The sequence below is a fragment of the Chaetodon trifascialis genome, chromosome 18 (genome assembly GCF_039877785.1).
Source record: "Chaetodon trifascialis isolate fChaTrf1 chromosome 18, fChaTrf1.hap1, whole genome shotgun sequence".
NCBI lineage: Eukaryota > Metazoa > Chordata > Actinopteri > Chaetodontiformes > Chaetodontidae > Chaetodon > Chaetodon trifascialis.
This window is the reverse complement of record NC_092073.1, coordinates 12,904,998-12,931,480: the sequence shown is the minus strand read 5'-3', so window position 1 is coordinate 12,931,480 and position 26,483 is coordinate 12,904,998. Positions and strand designations below refer to the sequence as shown.

Sequence of the window (26,483 nt, the reverse complement as noted above, 5' to 3'; positions counted from 1 at the left end):
ACGAATGACATGGAGCCCGATTTTAAGCTTGAATAAATATTAAGAAACCTTTACAAATGTAATCTTTTAAGCTGTGGCTTCAAATATCGTATTTTAAGTGGAAAAAAAATATTGAAGGTACTGGACTGTCACCCAGGTGTGTGTATGGAGTGTAAAACAATGTTACAGTCGTAGTAATTACCACACACACAAACACACACATGCTTTTTTTAGGCAGTGCTCTTTTGAATTTGGTCGTGCTATTCTGTTGGGGAAACATGAGGTAACAGGGATGGTTGAACAAGGGGACGTCAGGACATCAGCCTCCGGAGGTATGAATGGGTTTTTGGAAGGGGGTGGGGGGTGGGGGTGTCATGGAATGGGACATAAGCCCGGGACGGGGGAGGCCTAGAGCTGGTGTTGAGTGTTCAGCACACCTCCTTCCCTGCGGCTCCGGTGGGCAGGATGTTAAGCTGGGTGAGCTGAGCCGAGTGTTCCTTGGCCTTGAGGCGCAGCGCGGCGATACTGGAGGCCCTGCGGTCTGCCGAGGAAGAGGAGGTGGAGGAAGAAGAGGACGGGTCAGGGAGGACGGGGCCCGCGTGGGAGGGGTTCTCTACAGGAGGGGCGGGCTGACGGAGGAGAGCTGCAGCGGTGGAAGCACTGGTCAGAGGACCCATACTGGAGAAGAGCCTGAAAGAAGACAGAAATTTAACCATGGACATTTATGGATGTTCAGCGTGCTGTTCAGGCTCTAATCATTCACTCAAAAACAGCAAAGAAGTCATATTCCAGCTAAAACTTCCTCTTACATTAGAGAGCATGATGGCTCAAAACACTGTCTGGAGAATGCAGTAGATCTGGCCTGTTCATGTATTCTATTTTCCTCTTAGTTTCTTCAGTTGAATAGATTAGCATCATATCGCATGCTGACCTCCCTGATATAAAAGATAACATGGACAGTATGGGGTTAATGATGCTGGGGATGAGAGGACATTAGCAAAGAAGAAGCCAATTGTGGCATATGGAGTGTGCAGTGTCAGTCCTCCTCACAGCTTGTCTTGCAGGATCACACATCATATGGAGGACAGAGTGATTACACACCGCTGTGAATGGTTAACAGTATAACACATTGATAATCAGACACTGAGATAAATTGTGATGCAGGATTACTGTACACTAACCATTTGCATCATGCATTGGGAGTTCATTATAAGCTCGCTTGCTGCTGTGCTTTTTGCCATGCATGTGCTTGACTGCAAAATTGTAGTCATCTACTGTGAAGTAGAGGGATGAATGCGGAGTCCTACAGATACAGAGATTGGTGGGTCCTGGAGTAAATAAGTGTATAAGAATAGCTATTGGGTCCAAGGGAGGTCTCTGCACAGGTGCGGCTTACCTGCCAAAAGTGGGTCCAATGAAAGCAGGGTGGCGAAACATGGCAGCCGTGCCCAGGAACGTGCCCAGGCCGAGTGGCGTGGCCAGGGGCGGTGCGGAGCCGTTGTGGGGTGGTGGGGCCAGGCCCGGGAAGGCAGCGGCCGCAGCTGCAGCGGCTGTCCAGGCGGACTCGAGGGCAGGGTGGGGGTGATGAGGGAAGGGCCCTCCCTCCAGGTAGTGGCTGAGAGGGTGACCTGCTGCCAGGGGGCCCGGGAACGGCAGGCCTGATGGGTGGGCCTGCACCCCGGCCTTCTCACGCTTCCTCCATTTGGCCCTGCGGTTCTGAAACCACACCTGAGAGCAGACAGGAGTGATGACACAGATTCAGATTGCTGCATGCCGTTCAACAACAAAAAAAACAGCTGAATCTATATATAAATAGACATTTTGCTGCATTCCTCTCTTCCTCAGCTCAGACACACAGAAGTGTTTGGTCTCTCCTGCTCTAAATAATTAAAACTATAACTCCCTGCCCTGCTTACATCACAGCAATGTTTCACTGTAATTAACAGTGCTCGTCTCTATTGAGCGTTGTGTCAGTGTAGTCTAAGAGCTGTCTAGTTCAGGTGGTGGCCAACAGGCGGAAAGTCAACGGTAATTACATGCAAGGTAAACCCTGCCGCTCACGGTCCCTTAAATCTACTTTCTGTCTAATTAAACCCCCTTTCCTCGTCGACGGACTTCAGGGTGGGGAGGGATAATTAAGAGCGGTGTTAACAAAAGATCCAGAAAATTGCCGCTGAACTGGCTCCAATAACAATTAATGCGCTTTAAATTAAATTCTTAAGAGAATGGAGAACGAGTGACTTCCATCCAGCGGAGTATTTAACTTTCCCACGCATCCGCTGTTGCCCAGTTTGCACTGCAGAAGCACGGGGCTCTCACAATGAGCAAAATGTCAACATGAGGGAAGTGATTGAACGAGCGCGCTTGAGCGACAGGGACTACACACACACACACACACACACACACACACACACACACACACACACACACACACACACACGCATTATTCCCAGAGGGCTGTTTAGCATTACACAGCCCCTCGGGAATTTATGAGTTTTTATCACCTCCTGATGGCGCCCGTTAAGTGATTTGTTCACCTACGGCCCCCAAAGAGACATCTGTTGTTTTACCGTCGGCCATAACCTCCCGGAGCTTCCACCGTGTTTGAACTGTCTCTCTGGTTATGAGCCCGGGCTTTCGACATGCAAGCCACGCTTTCAGTGCGAGGCGAAGACGAGAGAGCGAGTGAGAGAGAGAGGGAGGGATGGAGAGAGTGGGATGACGGGTGGTGGGTGGTGGGGGGAGCAAACACCTTTAATGGTCTCTCATTCGCTCCCAAGTGCAAAGCATCGGATCAATGCAGGTCTATTGCAATCACATAATGGGAAATCAAATAGCATTATCCCTCCCCTCTTTCTCTCACCCCCCTCCCCTCCCTCCCCTCCCACTCTCTCCCTCTCTCGCACACACATACACACACGCACACGCCTCGGCCTCGCCCCCTCTCTGTCCCCTCTGATGGGAATTCAAACACCAGCTCATACCAGGAATACAGACAGTGTTTGCTCCTGCACTAAGTGAGCTTTTTATGAATCGCCAGCGTCGGCTTAATTGCCACTAAAACGTCCCCCGTTCGCGTGTAATAACATTCAATAACAGGAAAGACCTTCCCCGCGCAGCGACTTGGGCCATTTAACACATTTTTACTGTAATAAATTACTGCCTCAAATTGGCCCCTAATCGTTGATCCTCAATCAGTGACGCATATCACCGGTTATTATCCAGCACCGCGCATCAGAGACATTTTATAGAGCACATAAAACATTACAGGGTGCTGCCCCCCCTCCCTGCCTCCCTCCCTCCCCACTCCTGTTTGATTTACAAGCCTCCTCTTTTTAGACAGACAGAGACACTTACTTGAACGCGGGCCTCGGTAAGATCCAGACGCATTGCGAGCTCTTCCCTGAAAAGAATATTTTTTTTTTAAAAAAAAGGAGGAAGAAAGAGGAAGAGAGACAGAAAAAAGAATCAAGGTTACAGGCCACAGTTTGGAAGCAACGTAGAATTGCTGTTTTGTCCCCTCCTGTTGTTCACTGTCAACAATAGACGACGAAAATAGGCTTGATTTTTCCCCCTCCTCCGTGGCATGGGCTGCAGAAAGACGCCATAGCCATATTCTATTTTCCCTGTCACGGATGGGTAGAAATAGGCCTAGTGATTGTTAGATTTTCCCTAGCACAGGCCTGTCACTGTAACAACATAATGGCTGAAATAATGACATCTAAACTAGCCTGCCACAAAGCAATTGACGCTCCCTTCAGCTGCAAGATGGGCTGGCAGTGTAATTTAGACCTACAAGTCGCTTTAAAGTCAATCGATTGGAAAATATGAATAATCTCAATGGTGAGAAAAATTAAAAACAATGTAGGTTCTTTGGTCTTGTAGTGTCATAAAAATCTCTTATATGCATAAAGTGCAGATGTATTAATTATTAGAATCTTAACTGAGCAGCCAAAATTTTATTTATGGGTGAGTTTATATTGTTTTTAGGCCCTGCTGCATAAAAATCCAAATAATGTATTTTTCTCAGCAGAAAAAAAACCCTCAGAAAATCTCCGCAGATCAGCCTGTGCGTGTGCGCACCTGCCCCTGGGCTTAGGGTTAGGCCCTGAGTTTTTGTCTTGTTTTTTATTTATGTGTATATATTTTTTTCACACTGTGTGTCCAGTGTCTTGTCCAGTAGGTAACCTGAGCTGCACGGGTTAATTGTTCCCTCTGAGAATAACAGCGCTGTCATCGACAGGAGCGGACACAGGTAACAAAACGTCCCCATTGTTAGCACTCACAGGCCCATTGTGTTCACTTATGCAAGGCACGGGTTTGGTGCTGGGGCGGTTTATGAGGTGCGATCCGCACGGTGTCACAGTTAAAGACGTGTGGAATTACTGGAACTGTTTCTGGAAAATTGAATGGGGTCGGTGTTTATTGAAAAATAAAAGCAATTAATTATCACCTCCGCCCGTGGATTTATTAGAGAACACGCTGCATGTTTTGTGTCTTTTTGCGTTTTCTGTATTTTTTTAAACATTTGCATGCGTAATAATAATATTAGCAATAATGATAAATATATCATTGTTAGAAGACACAATTATTGAAGGCTATTTTACACGTTTTGTAGTCAGTGCATGTAAATTAAAATTCTTAGGCCATGTTATTGTCGTTTCTAATTTCTAAACACTTGTAGTTCTATGATGAGACTTAACATAATAGTGGGACTAATAATAATGATAATTTTAGGGAAGACATAATTTTCTAATTTTAGAGCGAAGTTTTCCGCATTAAAATAATCAAAACGCGAGCAGTTGAAATTGTTCTTACCTGGTGAAGACGTCGGGGTAGTGTGTCTTCTGGAAAGCCCTCTCCAGCTCCTCCAGCTGGTAACTGGTGAACGTAGTCCTGTATCTTCTCTGCTTCCGTTTCAGCATCCCCTCCTCCGAGTCACTGCCCGCCGACAGACACACGCTGTCCTCCCCGTCCCTCACGTCCCCATCCCCGGCGTTCAAGCTCTCCCTCTCCTCGTCCTTCGGGGACAGCGCGGCCGCGTCCCCGCAGCTCTCCTCCTTCCCCGCGTCCTCCTCGAACTTCAGCTGGCCGAGCTCTACCAGCCCCAGGCTGCCGTCCTCCGAGCCCTCCCCGGGGCTCTGGTCGCCCTCTCCGCGGCTCAGTGACGCGTTCTCCCGGTACGACTTGCTGCGGCTGATGCTCACCTGCGGCGCCTGGCTGATTTTGAGGCTGTCGCTGGCTTGCTCCAGGAGGAGCCGCTCCCTGTCCAGCGTCTCTGCGTGGTCGTGGAGGTATTTGCCCCCGGGTCCATACAGCCGGCGGAGTTTGGGCGGCAGGTGCATGTCAGCACTAAAAGAAAGGGGGTCTTTCGTTGTCCCTGAGAAGAAAGCGTGTCGAAAATGTCAAAATAACAAAATGGCAGCAAATAAGCAAAGCAAATAAATAAATAAACATGCATATCCTCTAAATGAAGTTTAATACTTTTGCAGGCCTGTAAACAATTCTTTCTGACTTCACAGCCTTACACCAGCTGTTCAGTCCATTCAATAGCTGGAAAACAGCGAAATTATTGAGCGTAAAGCGTGCTGACTTGCTGGCTGCGTGAAAAGCAACTCTTCTTGACGCATTAACTAGGCCCACACACTTTGAGCATCAAACCAGCTTATTTGTCACACGTTTATACCTCACAGCGCTCCCAAATCTCCAACACAGACTGTCTTTTCTCATTTCGGCCGCAGTCAAACTTACTGTCAGCCGTCTTGTCTTGCTCCCCTCTGCCGGGCAGACCCGTCAAACTTTGCGCCCCGATCAGCCTGACCTTACAGGGACTCCGGCGGCCCAGAATGCTGTCTATGCAGTAAGAGGAGAGCAGCGTCGGGGATTTACTGCTCTTCCTCTCGCCCCGGTCGTGGATATCTTCCTCAAACTGACCGCTCATGTCGACGCTTCGGTTCGTCTAATTTCGGTAACGCCTGTCAGTCTCCCACTCTCTCTCCCGCTCTCTCTCTCACTCTCTCTCGCGCGGGGTCCGGTGCTGTCCTCTTCTTCTTCTTCTTCTTCTTCTTCCTCCTCCTCTTCTTCTTCTTCTTCTTCTTCTTCTCTCCTCAAAGGCCGATGTGTCTGTTTGAACCGGGACCTCCTTTCCTCTCTCTCTCTCTCTCTCTCTCTCTCTCTCTCTCTCTCTCTCTCCCTCCCTCTCTCTCTCTCCCTCTCTCTCTCTCGCTCTCTCTCTCTCTCTCTCTCTCTCTCCCTCTCCCTCTCCCTCTCACTCTCTCTCAGCTAATGACAGACAGCGGTTTGACTGCCTCGCGCTGTGCTCCGGTCTAGCAGCTCGGCGCCTCTCCGCTCCGCGCGCTCGCTCAGCAGACGTGTGGGCCGTTATCGCGCGCCTGATTGGCTCGTACGTGTGTGTGTGGAGAGAGAGACCGCGCGGAGCATGCTTTATATATTTTACGATTAAAGTTAATTTGAGGGAAAGGCAACAAAACCTGACATGGAGCGGCTTCCCTCCGCGGAACGAACTCAGCAGATAAAGTTGCAAAAGCAAAGCACTTTAACATCTTTTTGTTTTTTGTTTTTTTCTCGCTTGTCGGTTTGATTTAATTTAATCCTGGTGCGTGTAACATTCAAAATAGTGAAATTCTGTGTGAAGGGGCCTGCAACAATCAACACTTCACTGAAATTATTTCATAATGCACTGGTGGGTTTGGCAGACGTGTAAGCGCAGGTGTGTGTGTGTGTGTGTGTGTGTGTGTGTGTGTGTGTGTGTGTGTGTGTGTGTGTGTGTGTGTGTGTGTGTGTGTGTGTGTGTGTGTGTGTGTGTGTTTATTTGTTTTTTTTTATAACATTCATTAAGTGAAACAGTGGAGCCAAACGCTACAAACACAATAATCAGCTTAATACACGATACACTTTTTTTTAGACATTTTGACACGTCACAGTAGGAAAAGCACAGGTGTAAATAATAACATTAATAATGGCTGAATCCCCTTTGCTTCAGTTTCAGGGTCCTTGTATTGTGCATGCTGGCTCACTGTCACACTGTCAGGACTTAAATAAAACTGAGCCTCAATGTTATTAGTAGCAACTGTGCATTTCCTGCTACAAGTCAAAATGTCTGCTGAGAAAAAGGCCTATTCTGTACACCTAGCCTGGTTATCCTGCAAGTTTACTGAAGAGTAGTGTGTTCCATTATTATTTCATTAATGCAGGACAGTATTAACAATTATAACTCAATATTGCTATGAAGTCTTAATTTGTGCTACAGGATGTTAAAATATTAGCCCCTTGTCACGTTTCCCTCACTTAAGGGGCCCAAATATGTATGTAATATATAACATATGGCCACACTATTATTTATGTCATCCATATCCCTTTAAAATTATGATCGCGATAATAATTCTAAACGAAAATATGATACACAATGTAATTAAAGAGGGGAGCAGGCCTGCGCTTTATGCGAAGGTTTAGTCTTAATTACTACCCATCCCCACTGCATGATAAACTCCATTCTTTTCCCCTTTTTTTCCCAGGCAAAACGCTCTCTTGAATCTTTGTGCCGAGATTTAAAAAAAAAAAAAAAAAAAAATCTGGCGCGGAGTTTGCGTTCAACCTCAGACAACACGTGCGAAAGCCATGTCAGAGATGGAGTCACACCGACAGAGAAATATCAACAATGGGATCAGAATATTGCCTTAAACTGTTTCAGCTTACATGATTTGATTTTTTATTTTTATTTTTGAAACTTTTGTTTTTGACAGAAGAAAAAGAAGCATTAATAGGATTAATGTCTATCTATCTATCTATCTATCTATCTATCTATCTATCTATCTATCTATCTATCTATCTATCTATCTATCTATCTATCTATCTATCTATCTATCTATCTATCTATCTATCTATCTATCTATCTTTTTCTTGCTCTCTCTCTCTCCCTCTCCCTCCAATTGCCTGCTCTCTGCTGGAGTTGTGGATTGACTTCAAAAGTGAGGGTGGCGCGGCGGTGATGAGACGCCGCACGGGGAGCCGGGGTAGCACGCAGGGACTCCGCTGTGGAGAGGGGGAGAGATGGAGAGATGGATCGAGAATGTAATTTTAAATGAAAGTCTATTTAACCCGCTGTGAATGGCATGACCCTTATCCTCGCCTCAGAGCCCATCACTGTTAAAAGGATCATTTTCAGAATTCAATCCAAAAACTTCAGCAAGCTGCAATTTACTCTCTCCTTCTCTCTCTCTCTCTTTCTGTCTCTTCCTCTCCTCCGTTATGTATCTGCCCGGCCTGAAGCATCGCAGCAAACGAAAAATAACAATAAAATATATGTCCAGAAAATTGCACAAGTTATTCTTTCTTTTTTTCCCCTCTTATCTATTTTTAAGCGATAGCTTCATGACCTTTTGTGATTGAAACTGGAATAAGAGCGCCATTGATCTGTTTAGTTAAGGTGCAGGCCGCTTAGTAGATTTAGTGAAGGTAAAGCCAACTATATCAGTTTTTTTTTTTAACAGCCACACAAAAATGTAACCAGCACAGATGGGTTTAAATGCATCTGCAGAAGTAGCACAAAAATACTGCTTTCCCGGCCGTATTAACCTTTTTTGTGTGTTGCCCATTTCCTCTGTGACAGATTAAGTTTATATTATCAGACAATACACAGTGTATCGTTTTGCTCTCTGCATTCATACAACCTGCTGTGCGCTGACAGTAGTACAAGCAGATGCACACTGTCGCCACACGGATGGTGTCAGATTCAATCCATCCGCAACTTTTTTTTGTGGTGTCACAAACTTCCGAGCTTGTTTATTTGCACGCAAATCAATGTAATGAGTGTAATAACGATATAAAATGTTATTCCCTTTCCTGCGCGGTCACAAACAGACGTGCGTAATACAGACGGGTATTTAGAGTCGCTCTGTAATTTGGGGGCCACAATTTGATTCATTTATCCGCACACTGTTATTAACCCTGTGGAAAAAGAGATGTCAGCCGCCATTTCAGCCAGCAGGACATCCGCGCTTTGTTTAAATGCACTAATTACGCGCATACATTAGAGGGGGACGGAGTAGTCAGAGCGCAATTTTCACATTTTCAATTTTCCGTCTATTTGACGTGCAGGTGAAGAGATGGCGGAGAGAGGCCGCCTTCCGTTTCAGCGCCACCTCACCACCGCCTCCCCTCTATTTGCATAACATCCTAACTTGATGATATCCAAGGGGAAACACCAGATTGCATGCTTTCTGCTCGTTTACTGCTGCCTGTAAAAGTCCACAGGCCTCTCTGGCTTTCTGGTGTCATGCACCGTGGTCATCTATTTTAAGCACATTCAAGTCAGTCGGAGGGTCTGCGTATTAAAAAAAAATCCCATGAGTAAATGCGTTTCTCCTAAGTGACGCAGGCTATCTCTGCTCTCCTTTCAGGCCGTCTTGTCATCTCCAGTGAGAGCCATGGAACTGATACTAATGAAGTCCATCTTTACGACCAGCAGACTGCAGGCCTCCTTCGGCTTGCGGGTCATTCAACTGGCGCCATCTCCTGGATGGAATAGCAAACTGCTCTATAGCAGGTGAGACCCATTTATTAAAATCTAAGGACAGATACTCCAAAAACTCTATTGTCCTGCATCCATATTGCACAATCCAAATGCATCACAGGCTGCGTAATTGCGCTTTTCTTCCATCTCTTTCATCACTTGCTTCATGGGCCTATTTAACTGCATGCTGGCATTTCTTCATTTATGTCCTCCCATAGAGGACAAGTGTCTTACACTGCCGTCAGTTTTCCGTTATCTCACAAGTTTGTCCCTTTGCAGCACATGTAAATACTACTCCCCAACACTCATCAACTGGCTCGTGGCCTTGGTGACGACGGCTCATCCTTCATCCATCCTCGCGATCTGACATAATTGGACACTTGCTCTGCTTGAGAGGCCGAGCAGGAAAAGACGGAAAGAGGGGAGAGAGAGAGGGATGTGTTGGGAGGGGTGGGAGGCTTTTAAGGCGCGCGTAAGCAAAGTTAATTAGCGGTTATTAACAGCCCGCATAATGAGAGCGAGAGGGAGTCAATTTAATGACTTTGTTAGCGCGAGTTCAGAGCGACAGGCGATGATCGAAACAACAAAGGCGAGCGCGCACGCAGCCATCATCCGTAATTTCCAGCGGTAATGCGGTCTGATCAGAAACAAAGGGTTCTAATTTCGTTCAACTGACTCGATAATTTGTCCTTACGTAAGGAAAATAATTAATGACTTAATGCTTCAACAGAAGTAGCTTTCTTTGGGGGGATTTCGGGTGCCTCGTTTGCTGGAGAAGGTCGTAAGGAAATCAATTTCCAGGCCTATAATTATTTACATCATGAATTTAAAACGCGGACCTGTGCCTTTGCTTTGGTTAGTGTGCAGAGGAGTGAGATTCTATCAGGAGGTGATAGAAGGAGTCTCCAGATCTTCTTCCCTCAAACAAAATGTGCGGCAACAAATGAGCCATTTGTCATAATGGAGTTTTGCAGATCTTAGCATGAGAGCGCAAAGAAAGTCCTGCAGGATCTGAAAGAAACTTGTTTCTTTAATGGCACATATGAGCTGTCAAACCAAAATCTAAATGTGACACTTGAGATCCCTCCTCAGAACAGGTTGGGAGGTTTTGGTGACAGATGATGCCTGATCATACCTTGGAGCACAGCTGAGCTGATGACCCTCATGCCTGAACCTGTTCCCAACAATGTGCCGGGTTATTGTGGCTACTGTATTGCAAAATTATCCGAGGAGTGCGCGTCTTTACGCATGATTTCACCATTCCACAGATGGCTTGAGTCGCAGGAAAAATGTGAGCTCTATTATTGATTGCGGGGACATGAGCCGCCTGCGGGCCACTCTTGGATTCATGGCAGGTGGATAGGTCACCCACACGAGAGCGCCAATTTCACGGCCCCCATTGTCTCCACTGATTACTGCTTTGATCACAGGAATCAAGAGCCCGAGACTCTCGTAAACCTACAACGGAGTCCAGGAGCTCCTGAGCTGAAGAGGTCATCATCATCGTCGTCATCATCATCATCATCATCATCATCATCATCATCATCTGCCACATCATCATCATAACCGTCATCATCATGGCTAGTTGACCATACAAACCTGGGGTGCCTTGTGTTTTCACAGCCGCGTTGCCCTTTTATTGATTGCGTGCCTTAATTTTAATTCGATTGCGCGAGTGTCAAAAATTCCGCAAGAATCATCCTAGTAATGAGATAATCAAAGTAATATATGCAAATAAGTTATGTTGCCAGCTTATCAAAACCGGAGTGCCCCCCCCTTGAGTCTGAAGAAGTCCATTTATTCAGTTAGTGGCAATACCTTGCGCAAATGGCGCGATGCAAATGACAGTTGATTAGACTAAATTAAGTACCTCGTTTCTCCCTGACCTTGTCTGAGTTTTATGTAAATTCTTTTTTTCTTGCTTTAATGTGATAAAAATGCATTTTACACCCTGGCCTTTATAAATCTGAACAATATTTTCCATGAGTGAAACAATGGTCAGCCTCAAATAACTCACTGTGTCAATAGCTCGGATGATTCTGTCTGTCTGTCTCGCAAAATCTCAGTATATCTTGACCTCGGTGCAGCTCCCACAGGGACAGAAAGTGTGCCGCTATAACTTCCTTGCTGTGGGGGTGTGTGCCTGGAAGATAGACTAGGTGTGTGTGCCTCTGAGTGTGTGTCTGCATGTGTGTGCCTGTGTGTGTTTACACGATTATGTGTACTCATGTGTGTACCATAACATACTGTCTTAGGGGACAGAGAGAGTGCAGTCGAGACTTCCTCTCTGTGGGGTGTGTGGGGCCTGTAGATGGGAAAGGAATAAATCCAATATAGATTGCAGGGCTGCGCTGCCTCCCGCTGGGGACCCTCAGACTTGCAGGCCAGGATCGAAGTGCTTTTCTCCCCCTAAATTGGCCTGAGAGGCCGCAGGAGCAGTCGAGCTACACCTCCAACACTGGGACTGCCTACGACCTAATGATGGTGCTGGGCACAGACACACATATACACATGCATACACCAAGAGGGAGATGCGTGCGTGTGCACATACACACCGAAACTCACACACAATCATTCCCAGATTGATATAACATCAGTCACACACTTGCACCAGCCAAACACACACTTGGACAAGAAAACCACACAGATATAAACACACCCTCCTCGTTCTCTGATGTTGAACACACTCATTCCTTGTCCAAAGACCATTCACCTCAAGTTTTCCTCTTCACATCTCAGACCACCCCTCAAAACTACCTACCTAAACTACAGATTTAGAGGAGGCATCCACACTACCTGTCCACACACTCCAGAGGGAGGGATGAATAGTATAACTGGCACCACACTAAGTGTTTGGACTGATACACACTCCTGCCCTTTGGGTCCCCTACAAGGAAAACACCACCAGCACCCCAATGCCATTACGCTTCCTGCCAAACATTCAGCCTCTGTCATTTTGGTTCTGTCCGGGGAGCTAATTCTATTTGTGATGAGGTGTCTGGTGTGTTGATGGGTCGGGTCCAGAGACACTGTGACAGAATGTCTTATAGCTGGACATCTGTGGCTCATCCTGTCCTGTTAACTGCTCACAGGACATTTAATGTTAACTACATTATGCGACTACATAGCATAGAAGCATGCGTTCATATTCACAGCTCAGTCCCTTTTCTGAACTGGTTTTTGAACGCTTGCATGGTGCGAATACCATATTACTGCAGTGACCAAAGCTTAACATCACAAATTCCAACTCATGCTGCTCATATTCTCATTTATGTACAATAAATACATTTGCTTTAATGGCATTTATAAAGAGCTTAACTACAGTTTTCTTCTAATAGGACAAGGAAGCTTCATCTCCAAATTAACTTCAAAATAGATGTTATTTAAGTGCTTAGAAAGGGAAGTGAGTGAACTGTCCGACAAAGGTTAAAAGTAAAGTTGAGAAAAAATGGTTCTGAGTTTTCAGTCTAGCCACCACATATAAAGGTTGTAATACCTTAATTTTATGCCTGTCTAAGCTAATTATGTCACCCCCTCATATGATTGCCTTAAAGCTAAATCATATCTAAAACTATAATTACTGCCTCGTGGCTCTATGCCTCCGCCAAGGACTCAAGTTTACATCCACATCTGTCCAGACTCTCAGTATATGCAGTGACGACTTTAGGAATTAAATAAAAGGTATTAAGTGTATTTTTTGCGCAGTAGAAATGATCACTATCTTGACATGTATGATTCCAGTTACTGATCGAGAGCTTCAACACATGGTGCAACAGCAATCACCTGGAGTTCAATATCAGCAAAACCATTCAGCCTTTGGTGAACTACAATGCGTCAAATGCAGATGTTGCTGCAAAAAAGCTACAAACTGTAAAACACACATCTTCACCCCCCCCCCCCCACACACACGCGCACACACACACACACGCACACACACACACACACACACACACACACACACACACACACACACACACACACACACACACACACACTGAAACTCTATACAATCGCCACAGATTCAAGATGGACACCCAAGATCACCAATTCTGGATCTGACCAAACATGAAATATGGGCGCAATCCCCTCTTCTGAGTTATGCTGTTGAATAATGAATAATGTTGAATAATGGCCAGAAAAACGTTTTTGCAAAACATTATGATGTCGCAGTAAGGTTGACCTTTGACCTACTGGACATAAAATATCATCACTTCATCATTTTGTCCCATGAGACATTTGTGTGAATTTCTTTACAATTAGCATGCGGTCATAAGGCCCAGCTCATTCTCAGTCTTTGCATTTGATCTTGAGGTGTGTACCGACCGTTGAGTCTCCACGATCGTTCTTAGAAGTTGAGCATTTTCAACTTTCAAACCTCTCCCTTGCTTGTGCATCACGAGTCAGTACTGCATCACCTGGAATCCCACAATCCTCGCATAGCGATTCGCTCGTATCGCATTAGCTATGGTTGTGACCATGTTCCAGGGACACAACATGTTAACTCAATGTATCAGTGTGCAAAAGATCTACAAATGGTAGATTCACAGTGCCATGTTGTCAGGTACTGTGTTGAGTCTATGAGACGTACCACTGTCTCATAGGAAACATCATACGTACATCATGGGTGATATCCATCCGCTCGTCTCCTTCCTCATCTGCTCTGACTTGTCTTTGCTGTCGCATCTTGAATCTCTTCTCTGCTCCTTTGTCTTATCTACTATTTTCCACTTTGTATTGTCTCCCTTTCATCTCCATCACGCCTCTCGTCTCTTGACGCTGATGCACCTTTCACCTTGTCTTCAGTTCTCCACTTGTGTCTCCACTATGGCGCATTACATTATGTTGCACTCACATCGGCTCAACAGTTTGCGGCCACTTCCATGCCTTGTTTTGTTTAATAGCTCATCTGTGAAAGCAACATTGCTATTCATGTGTGCATTATATGATCTTCCATAATTCAGCACGTACACACCAACAGAGAAAGATGCTTACCGAATACTTTGAATGCAAAGACAAACACATGCAGTACATAAACATAGGCCACAAACAGACACACAACAAAATCCTTTTGACATCAATAATTGGTAAATCCTCTGATTAACTTGTAAGAATTGTCCTTAGAGTGCTTAAGTAATTGTGTTTGTGTGTGTCCTTTTTTTTATTGCATGCACCCCCCTCTCTTTAAAGCACATCTTTATAACCAAGCAATTCCAAAGCAATTTTCTCTGTGGGAGGAGAGTGTAATTTTCTATTCTGTGACACTGTGATGTGTAAGAAACTGGGAGCTGGCGCTAAAAGGCGTCTGTAGTGTGTGTCTTGGTGTGGGTGTGAGCCGCTTTAATGGCCAACGCGGGGCGGGTGGCGGTGGTGGTGAGCGGGTGCATGTCAGGAAGGCCATCATTTAATGACTCCCAAATAGTGCCCTCCTCGTTAGAGCTATCGTCCTGGAAACACGAGGCTGTGAACCAGGAGAGCGCCACACGCTGCAACAGTCTTTTATCTTCATATTAAACCATTTGCATAACATTACTGCGATAGATAGGATTCAGGAGATACTCAACCTACTCAGGGAGAGACAGAGAGGGTATACTACATGTCCTTGCAAATCTAATCAGCGTTAAATGGAGCTGTCAAATGTGTGTGTGTGTGTGTGTGCGTGCGTGTGTGTGTGTGTGGTACTGGATGGCTCATGTCAGGAGTCATTTAACATTAAGCTGCAATAGTACGTAACAGGGCTGTAATTACAAAATACAAGAATCCAAGCTATGCCTTGTTAGAAGTGACATCCAGATCCAGCAGTTAGCCACCAGTGATACACAAGATGAGGCCAGGTGGCAACAACTTCTTCTTCTTCTTCTTCTTCTCAACTCACATGTGCACTTTTGTCCTTCACAAAGTTCAGGTTCTAGTGTTTTTTCTTGACATACTGAGCAGATTTTATGTAGTTGTAGCAACTACTCAGAACACAAAGAAGAAGCCAATTAGAATAAATCGCATCGCTATACCGTTTTTCAAAATTGCTGATGTGGTTTGCAGTGATTGAACGGCTGAATTTTGTCTGATATCAGCGGGCTAACAAAAGACTCAATTTCATGTTTTGTGTAGATTCAGCACCTATCTGTACTGTATAAAGTGGTGTTTTGCTTTGCTTTGTGGCATCTAAACAAGTATATATGACAGCTGTTTTCCCCCCGCTCAAAGAAGAATAAAGAGAAGATCAAAAGAATCTCATTACTGTGGAGAAACAAGAGCAGGGGAGTGTGTAAGCACACACTAATGAGTTGTTGCTACTTGCTACTGCCTGATTAATTTAATCAAAAGTACACTGGATCTATATATAACTGCCAGTATGCTTGTAGTAAATATCACAGATACAGTACAATGCACTGCTCAGGTTCTGGTTTTCCATTTCCTGTCAGGTTTGACCTTTGTTTGAGAATCCCTGTGTGAATTCTGGACCATATAAATGTTGCATGTAGTAAAACACTGTATTCATGGCATTCACAAAGCGATGGAGCATGCGGGAAGCCTCAATGCTAACTTAATAAGGTATAATACCGTATGATTGGTCGTGTAAAAGGCCCTGCACAGCCATGGTAAACCCACACAGAGGATTATTTTGCCCAATGAGACTTCTATTCAGGACTGCGTAGGCATGCACACATTATGTTTGACTGACATTTCCCTCTTATTGGGGTGGGACAAATTATACCTTAATAATTCTTATTAATGCACTGAGTTTGATGACCTCACATAATTCCCAGCACAGATTCGTCCAACATTAACCGGAACAGGGGTCAAATCACCCAGAATAATTGACAACACCTATGTGGGTGTGCATGGCCTTTAAAGGATCAATTCACACGCATATAGTCTTGCAGATAGACACATTACAGTGAGTTTTTCCATTTCTTATTTGATGATCAGAGCAGTATATGTCAATTGTGTTGGGGTGGCGGCAGCCTTGAACAGAAAGATCTGATAACCTCGACCAATAGAACCTAAACAATCTCCATGGCAAGATGTCTCAAGGGTAGATAGGATACTATGTTTTGTGTGTGTGTGTGTGTGTGTGTTTTAGGTGAAGTGACCATTTAAAGAAGGCCAGACTATAGACGAAAGGGTTAAAAATGTACATTTTAAGTAGGTATGAAAGTTTGTGCACAAGCATGTGCTATGAAAGGCTAAAGATGTCATCACACCACAGAATAGGCTTGTAACTGTGTGTGTGTGTGTGTGTGTGTGTGTGTGTGTGTGTGTGTGTGTGTGTGTGTGTGTGTGTGTGTGTGTGTGTGTGTGTGTGTGTGTGTGTGATAGAGAGAGATTGCTTGTTTATGCATATGGGGAGAGACTGTGCCAGGTGAGTGTGCCATTTACCATCAAGCCATTGAGTTCAGCAGGCATCTAATAACAAAGCATTTATGGCCCACTTACGCATGCATAGATATAACTGTCAGTAGGCAACAACAGTCTCCTCTCTCCCGTCTCCACCTATTCCTGCCTCTCTTAAAGCACGCAGGCACCATCCGGATTGGACCCAAATACTCTAGAATTCTATCATCAGACTCGGGGATGAAATTAAAATCGCTCATTTTCTTTCTCCATGCAAGGAGCAGATCAATTTCCGGAGACTGGGACGTGATATTTTCCTGCCATTGGGCTTTCTCGTCTTTGGCACAGCACCCTGACTGGCTGCCAGCGGGGGGCCCAGGCCTGACTGCACGCCTCACCGGAGAACAGTTACTTCTGCCGCGGCGAGTTTATTTGCGCCTCGCTATGAGAATTGCCATCATTTACCCTTCCCCAACACCTCCCAAAAAGAAAAGAAATAGACAAGAGGGGAAGCGAGGCAAGGATGAGAGAGGCGAAATTGATTCTTTTTGATACATGCTGCATGGGGGACATTAGGTACCCCTCTTTTGACCATCTATTTCAAGAAATGAACTGAATAAATTTTGTGTAATGTATAGGCTTTTTTGGAGGCCTTGCTTGCTGTTGTTCATATCGAGAATGAATTGCTCGCTGCAGCATGCAGAGGTTATCCCATGTATTATGCTGGTTTTACGAGAAGCCAATTAATTATGCAGCTGTACGGGAACGATAACTCACTTTAAATAAAACAGTAACTCAGCGTGTGTTAAACATGACAAAATTAAGGGCAACTTGATGAACCGGTGGAGCATTAAATCCACAGAAATGATGGCCCCAGCGTTCAGACTGGTGGCGTTTTCGCCTCCATTGTTGTGTAAACATTTCACTTTGCCTTCAGCAGTGCTGGAAAGTAACCAAGTACATTTACTCAAGTACTGAACTTAAGTGCAAATTTGAGATACTTTTACTTTACATGAGTGTTTCCATTTTATGCAACTTTAGAATTCTGCTCCACTACAACAGAGAAATATTGGACTTTTTCCTCCACTACATGTATCTGACAGCTTTAGTTACTAGTACTTTTTAGATTGCAATTTTTCCATACGCTTCTTGTCCAGTGAAAACCACATATTCCCAATTTTGGTGATTTTGAATTTGGTTAATGGGTTTAGAGCATTCTCCTACTTCTTGAAATAAACAATTGAAAAGCTTCTTGGGAACATACATTGTCACAAAATGAACTTTTTACGGATGACTGGTACTCAGAACAGCGATACTACAAACAGGTAAAGCAGGAAAATGCAACACACATGAATACAGAAGCAGTATTAATCCACAACATCATACATAATGCACATAAAACACTGACATTGACCATTTTTCTGTAGAATGAGTTACTTTAACTTGATTCACATTGTAGTATTGCTACTTTTACTTAAGAAGCAGATCTGAATACTTCCTCCACGCGGGCAATCGGAATAAAGACACATAAAAATAAAGGTATAGCAAATTTTTATCAAATAGACTTTTTGTCTCAGTGTTTGCTTTGCAGGACGTGAGGATGTGCATGGCACCACTGTTTACACAAGCAGTCCCATATAAGTTCACCACAATTTGACCATGGTGAAAGTCACTGTAACAGACTCATGTTGTGTCTGTTACACTATAATTTACATTCAGCTATGTTTCCTTTCTTTGTTTTAGCCTACATAAGTTTTATCACTGGCTATAATCAGTTTATGATACTCCAGCATCCATAGTTATTTCCCCCTGATCAATATTAGACTAAAAGGTCATGCCAGGATTGCAGCTGTCTCTGACCCTATAAACAATAGTCTGAGATACCGCCTGTCCTTCCCTCATGAACTGTTAAATAGGTCCTATTTGTTACCTGTAAGCTGCACTCAAAGCTTTTAAATGCACCCTTGCCTTTTGTTTGTCTTGGCAGTGACACTGGGCCTTGTTTGCGCACATTTTGGCCATCGGACCCGTCCTTTTAACTTAGCATGAGACACTGCTGTTGCGTCACAGAGCCTGTCAAGGCCTAATTAAACCCATATTGAGAAAGAGTACAAATCCAACCCCCTTTTCTCTCTCAGTTCATAAGGCGGCATACACGCGCCCTGTAGTGGATTTTGTCCGCAGAGAATGCGTTAAGAGGCAGACAGGGACAGCTGCGAGTTGATTTGTAACCACTGAAACAGCCTTTAGTTTGAACTGACAGCACAATGGCTGGACTCAAGGTAAGGCATGTCTTCTATATCATGGTGTTTGGTATAGAAATGTTTATTCCCTAATATTTAGTAACTGAGCTTCTGCCAAGCCCCAAAAGTTTCAAATTATTGTAACTGAGTCTGAGTTTGCATGACAGAATAAGGGACAGGAGTAAATCATTTACATCTTGCACCAGAAAAACGCAAAGTTAAACTGCGCATCCAGCCATCATTAACTGTAACAGAAGCAGACCGGCTGACTGAAGGGCGGCGTTGCCTCCGACCAATCACAGCGCTGCATTCAGCAGCTGCCCAGATGTGGTCTGATGCGCCTCAACAGCTTCGCAGAACAATAATATTTAGGTGGCAAAGCCTCTTTTCAGTATATATATTTAAATTTTACAGCCATGTATTTGTGAAGTGATCATTGAAAGTTACTTCCAAACAATTGAATCCAGTGCTGATGCTCTGTGCGCATCATTTCACTGGTGTTTGGCGTTTGGGACAAGAGGAAATGTCAGCTCGTTGGCAACAGCTTTCATTCAAGAGGATTTTAAGAATGAACGTGACTAAAACGACTTATCATGAAAATTCTTGCGATTTTAGCTTTGAGCCAATGAATTTTTTTTTGCGCAATAAAATCCTTCTGTGGTTCAATCTGGAGCCGCAAAAACGCTTTAACGCGCGCTCTCCAGACGCACCAAAGGCGCATGGACGCGCACATATGGAAACCATCCATGTGCTTTCTGCAGACTAACAATGACTCAGCAAGATTTCGTTACATGGCGTCAAGGTCTGTGTTAGGAAAGACATGGTTACTGGTGATCAGCGCAGAAGGATAGCAGAGTAGTAATCCTATCATAATTGAAATATTGACCAAAGCGTACTGTGGAGGATGTGAGTGCAATTAGTGTGTTTCTGTAACACAATAACACAAAAATAATGGGTGACTGCGAGGGGGGAAATTTGGCATGACTGCAGTTTGTTTTATCATAGATCTAATGTGAATCAATATGACAACAATTAGCAAAAAGACAAGCCTTAATGACAAGCCTTCAAATTTAATTATAACCAGCATGAACACATTTATCCTGCATTACAATGAAGCTGCATGGTGTTTACATGTGTTTTTATTTATTTTTTACTTTAACTTGGCTCAACTTGAGTGTGGGGTGTGTTTCTCTTGCAGTACATGAGCGGTTTTGGAAACGAGTTCTCCTCTGAAGACCCTCGCTGTCCTGGATCTTTACCTGAGGGACAGGTATCACACACACACACACACACACACACACACACACACACACACACACACACACACACACACACGCAAAACACACATTCGGATCTTTTCTTTTTTTCATTAATCAATTAAATAATTTATTCACTGATTTTGCACATTTTCTTTTGCTTAAGTGAATTGTCTGATGATAATGTGACACCACGGGGGTTAGGAGGTGCGACTTGTTTATGTTTCACAGGAAAATCTGAAAATCTGGTCCCTTCACTTAACACACAGTGTTAACATCCTGTATTATGACCCTGCAGAACAATCCTCAGGTCTGTCCCTATGGCCTCTACGCCGAGCAGCTCTCCGGCTCTGCCTTCACCTGCCCGCGGCCAGCCAACAAGAGGAGGTATTCTCCTGTTTCTGACGTTTAAATCAGCTCACCTACCACCATAAGACATAATGGAGCTTAGTTTTGAGGAATGACTTGACACTGGTTCTTTTTCTCTCTCCAGCTGGTTGTACCGCATTTTGCCCTCTGTCAAACATAAGCCTTTTACCCCTGTGCCCTGTGGAAATCTAACAGAGAACTGGAACGAAGTGGAGCCTGACCCCAACCAGGTATAGAAAGACTCAAAAGGATGAGTTCCTGCTGATGTTGTCTTTGCTTCAAGTAGAGAAACCTGGAATTGCGGTAAAGACCCTGAAATGTTTAGAGAGCTGTTTTCCTCTGTTTCCAGTTGTTATGCTTAGATAACTGGCTCTTGGCTGTAGGCTCCTGGCTGATCTCTTAATTCTCTGGAATAAAGTGAGCAAGCCTATTTTACAAAATGTTGAACTCACATTAACATTCAAAAGCTCAACTCATCTGCATCATCCAGACCATGAGGTTTGATCAGGATGGATTGATAGTTCTGTAAGCAAAGAAATCCAACAACTGTCATTGCATTTACATTCAAATGTTGACTCTGATTGGTGCACAGACACGTGTGACATCACATTTTCATCTGAGCCCTGCCCGCTTCAAGTCAATTAAAAAAACAATGAGTTCTAACTTTGGAAGTTGAGTCCCATCACTCATAGTAAGAAGCTAATTAAAAAAATGTTTTAAGGGCCTTTAATACTTCTCTGCACCAATGAGCTCCTTTAAATTCTCTCCATATAGTGAATACGTGGATTGTGACTCTGAAATTTCTCTCGCAGCTCCGATGGCTGCCGTTCACCATCCCCAAATCTACAGAGAAGAAAGTGGACTTTGTGTCTGTGAGTTGAACTCGTTTGTTTTCCACATTCGTTTTTCGTTCAAGATTCTCAGTTCACTGATTTTGCAAATCTGTGTGTTGCAGGGTCTGCATACTGTCTGTGGTGCTGGAGATGCCAAATCTCGCAACGGCATTTGCATCCACATATACACCTGCAACACCTCCATGGTTGACAGGTGCGTATGCACTGGTTTTGTGTGCAAATGTGTCCCATCGTGTAACAAATAGGATGCATTTCTCATATCAAACACCTACAAAATGGTTTGGTTACGCTATGACGATCATTTCCGAGCTCTCTCTGTTTTTTCTTGTTCCAGGTGCTTCAACAACTCAGACGGAGACTTTCTGATTGGTGAGGGAAAGGGCTATTGATGTTTTCAGTGTCATCCATCACAAGAACAATGATAGCTCAAATCCCCGGTCCTTATTCTCCCTCAAATTTTCTTTTCTCTGCCTCTCTTTGTCTGTTTGTCCCTCTAGTCCCCCAGCAGGGTGAGATCTTGATCACCACAGAGTTTGGGAAAATGATGGTCGAGCCGAACGAGATCTGTGTCATCCAGGTGAGGTCTATGTTTTTCATCTCCCCAGTTTTCACACAGAAATCCACCATTGTGTCTGCCCTCACATCCCATTTGCTGTATTTAGAAAGACATAGTTTGGTACTTTTCCAAAAGTGACCTTAAAAATAAATAACAGTGGAAAGAGATTTGAGCCACAGAAAGTGTGACCACCAGGATTTGCAGCACGCGTGCTTTTTGAAACACATTAGTCCATGAACCTGTAAGTCCCTTCAGCTTTGGTACATCCCACAGTGCTAAATTTCCCTTCACCGCTGCTTCTGATGTGTTTTGTCCAGCAAGGGATGCGCTTCAGTGTGGATGTGTTTGGAGAAACCAGAGGCTATATACTGGAGGTGTACGGAGCCAAATTTGAACTCCCCGACCTGGGACCTATAGGTGTGCACATGGTGTTTGTGAGTGTGAATGCGTGTTCATCCTTCATGTGTGTGTGTGTACATACACACATACACACACACATACATACATACATACATACATACATACATACATACATACATACATACATACATACATACATACATACATACATACATACACATATGTACACACACACACACACACACACACACACACACACATATATATACATATACATTGTACTTCTTTAGAGGCAATTAGCTAAACATGCTGAACTACAATAACGAACATTTTAAATAACACCTGCATAAGATCAGAACATTAGCATTGTCATAGTGAGCCTGTTAGCATGCCGATGTTAACCTTTAGGTCAAAGTACTGTTGTGCTAAAGTACAGCCTCACAGAGCTGCCTGCTTTTAAAGATTTGGATTTCTGGGTGTGTTTGTGTGTGCATATGTATGACTGTGTATCTATAATTCGCAGGAGCCAATGGTCTGGCCAACCCAAGAGACTTCCTGTGTCCAGTTGCTTGGTATGAGGATCGCAAAGTGGCCACAGGTTACACCATCATCAACAAGTACCAAGGAAAGCTCTTCGCCTGCCAACAGGTGTTGTAGTTTTTTTTGGTGGCATTTCAGTTTGTGTGTCAGTACACTCACATGTACACAGACAGTATATGAAAGGAGAGCCACACATATGGCATACTTGGCCTATTACCCTATTTAGGTATGTGTTTGCTTCAGTAAACACCATTGAACCGCAACAATTACTTACAGGAAGCTGTCCAAGTGAAGCATATGATCCATTAGCTGCTCCTGCTGACTGAATTGCCATTCCTGATGATTTAATATCAAAGCGTTAGCTGTTATCCATTCAGCAGGTTTCCGCCTCGACTCCCTTATGAGTCTTAATCACTCATAATTAGTTAAGGCATTTTGGAGTTACAGACAGTGTACCTGTGAAGCTTTGCTTTGTAGGAAAAACCTTTTCTAAGTTAAGCATTAATTTCACCATATTTCACTCAGGGAATGATCCTGCCCCTCCTGAAATGTCCTGTTGGGCACATAATTGGATCGACACATAATGTCTGACAGGAGGTTTTTTACAGAGACAGGGAGGAGGTGGGAGGAGAGGTTTGTCAGGGGCGGGGGTTGGGGGGTTGTAACCGTGGAAACCATGTCAAACCACACCGTTATTATTTATCGAAGGAAGTACACAAGGGCAAGATACTGTCTTTTTGGAGCAAAACAAACATTTTTCCATCTCTGTGGCTGCCTGTGCTTGAGTATCCGCCCACTGTTAGGCGCTGGGTGTCAGAGGTGGAGGCTGCTGTCTGCACCTGACACTCTTTTCCTGGTGTCCACCCTTCCCAGAGCCAGGAGGGTGAGGCTGCACGGGTAGGAAAAAAAGGTGGGGGACGCGGGGCCTCATCTCAGGGAAGATGCTGCTGCTCCCGTCTGGTCCTGCTGTTTTGTTCCCCCGCAGAGCGCCGAAATTGCTCAAATTAACTTATTATTTGCTTGACTGGGCCAATATGTTTGTGTTTTGTGTGCATTTGTGTGCAAGTGCTTGCTCTCCTCCATTTTTCCCCTTGATTTTAATCGAATGTAGTGGAGTTACTACAGACGAGTGTCCAAGAGATTACCTGCACTGGGTTTCCCAAAGGCCTTTTTGTATAGTAACTACTGAAAATTGTGTGCGGTTAAGGTTTCTTTTCTGCAGAATTATTTATGTTATGTAATGTGTATGAGTTTACTTAAGCACATCTCTGTATAAGCATATGTGTCGGTGAGGTTTTATTGTTAGTGTGCATTAGCTGTTCATGTGTGGAAGGGTACGTGAGCATGTGTGGAAGGAGCACGCAGGTCACTCAGGAGGCAGCTTGAGTTGTAATGAACTATATTGATTTTAGAGCTGCTGTTGAATGTCTTTTTCGCAGTGACATTATCAGAACAGAGAAACTATATAAAATTGCTGTGGTTTTAACAATCAAGATAAAGAAATATCTCTGCACCCACTGTTACTGCTGCTCCCTCCCCCCATAACTGTGCTGCCGCAAGCGTCAAAATGCTCAAAGTTTGGGAAAGTTTGATTGTGAAGCCAATTACCCCATAATACCTGGAGACTCGTTTCACAAAGAACAGGGGGAATGAAAGAGAAAAAAGAATGAAAGAAGCACACCCTCCTTCACAATCAACCCTTTTCATTATGACCAGTTTTTTTTCTCTTTATGTCAAGAAGTACTCTCTCTGGGAATTTAAGATTACAAAGACATTATTCATTATTCCTTTTTTCCCTGTGAAAAGCTCAATTTAAAGTCTTTTGTGTTTGTTGCTGGGGTAGACTCGTCTTATTTGTTTCATTCTGTGCTCTGCACACAGGATTTCTCTCCTTTCAATGTGGTGGCTTGGCACGGGAACTACACACCGTACAAATACAACCTGAAGAACTTCATGGTTATCAACTGCGTGGCCTTCGACCATGCGGTGAGAGTTTAAGGACACAGTCCAGCAAATTACACCACGATGTAATACATGTTTTCTGCCCTTGAGGTGACTCAACCCTAACTGGCTAGAAGTCACATGTTGTTTTCCTCCTCATCTCTCTGTAGGATCCATCCATCTTCACCGTGCTGACTGCTAAATCCACGCGCCCAGGTGTGGCCATTGCTGACTTTGTGATCTTCCCCCCTCGCTGGGGTGTGGCCGACCACACCTTCCGCCCACCGTACTATCACCGTAAGACCACGATGACAAACACTTGCCCTGCTTCAGCTCTCACGTGCTTTGTTTGCAATTTGCAGGGAAGACTGATAAAATGATGAATTGTGAGACCTTGGTTGTTAAGAAGTGGCTGAATTTGAATCCTAATTCAATTGGAAGTCTCAGATTCTGTCTAATGAGGCTAATGTTAGTCTATCATGGAATGAAACAAGCCAGCCAGAAGCTAACATGTCCATTTACCCAACCAGCGTCAAGACAGTGGGTGATAACAATCCACCTGCTGTATGACTCTTTCAACTGAGGCACCACCACTGCACACACCTTTTGTCTGTTTCACCATAGATCTGTAAGGCCATCTAGTGGAACTCAGTGTTACAGCTTGCTCTTGATCAAACACACTGTCCCCAGCGCAGCGCTGTGTTACAGCACCTCCTGCTTGTCGTTTTAGGTAACTGCATGAGTGAGTTCATGGGTCTGATCAAAGGCCACTACGAGGCCAAAGAGGAGGGCTTCCAGCCAGGAGGGGCCAGTCTCCACAGCATAATGACCCCACACGGCCCAGATGCTGACTGCTTTGAGAAGAACAGCACTGCTGAGCTCAAACCTGAGAGGGTGGCGGAGGGAACAATGGTAAAAAAAAGAAAAAGAAAAAAAAAGAAGTTAATTAGAGAGGCAACATTAATAAGCCACCATTAAGGATTTGATGAGAAAAACTTGGAAATCATATCAGTGATTCTATCTGTTACATGTGTTTTCCTTCCCTCAGGCTTTCATGTTTGAATCATCCTTCAGTATGGCAGTGACCAAGTGGGGTTTGCAAACATGCCAGAGACTTGACAAGAGCTACTACCAGTGCTGGGAAAATCTCAACAGCCACTTTGATCCCAAATGGAAACCCAGCAAACAGTAGTAAAGCAAAGTAGAAACCACATTTATACAAAGGTAACACTGTAATTTCACTTTAAGAAAAAAAGTAACTATCATCAGCTCGATATGGAACATGGCTGTTGTTTGATCAGGTCTGTTGAGGAACTTACAGAAGGAATAAAGTCATTTATTTTATGCAGACAACTAAAATTAGTTGGCAAATGCAAAATTAAAACATATTTGTTGAATTTGTTGTTTGTCATGTTTGCAATAAAAATCATGTCTAGGCTACGTAAATTGCTCCTGTACAAAGGATTTTAGCAGGGAAGTTTTCACTTACAACTGAAATGTAAATCCACTCTTGTGTGCATC

At 44.2% G+C, this 26,483-nt stretch overlaps 2 protein-coding genes across 2 annotated transcripts; one reads left to right on the top strand and one right to left on the bottom strand.

The window, feature by feature from the left end:
• Positions 1-278: 278 nt before the first annotated feature.
• Positions 279-6,089, bottom strand: arxa (aristaless related homeobox a). The gene is made up of 5 exons (XM_070986298.1): positions 5,731-6,089; positions 4,798-5,359; positions 3,337-3,382; positions 1,376-1,707; positions 279-669 (listed from the first exon to the last, which is right to left on the bottom strand). The coding sequence occupies exons 1-5, from the start codon at positions 5,918-5,920 to the stop codon at positions 408-410; spliced, it is 1,392 nt and encodes a 463-aa protein (XP_070842399.1). The 5' UTR covers positions 5,921-6,089; the 3' UTR covers positions 279-407.
• Positions 6,090-19,026: 12,937 nt separating this feature from the next.
• Positions 19,027-26,170, top strand: hgd (homogentisate 1,2-dioxygenase). Its single transcript, XM_070986581.1, has 14 exons — positions 19,027-19,125; positions 20,285-20,356; positions 20,641-20,729; positions 20,836-20,941; positions 21,524-21,583; positions 21,667-21,758; positions 21,900-21,934; positions 22,063-22,142; positions 22,439-22,538; positions 23,005-23,129; positions 24,903-25,007; positions 25,133-25,259; positions 25,693-25,874; positions 26,011-26,170. Exons 1-14 carry the CDS (start codon positions 19,111-19,113, stop codon positions 26,152-26,154), a joined length of 1,332 nt encoding a protein of 443 aa, XP_070842682.1. The 5' UTR covers positions 19,027-19,110; the 3' UTR covers positions 26,155-26,170.
• The last annotated feature ends 313 nt before the right edge of the window (positions 26,171-26,483 follow it).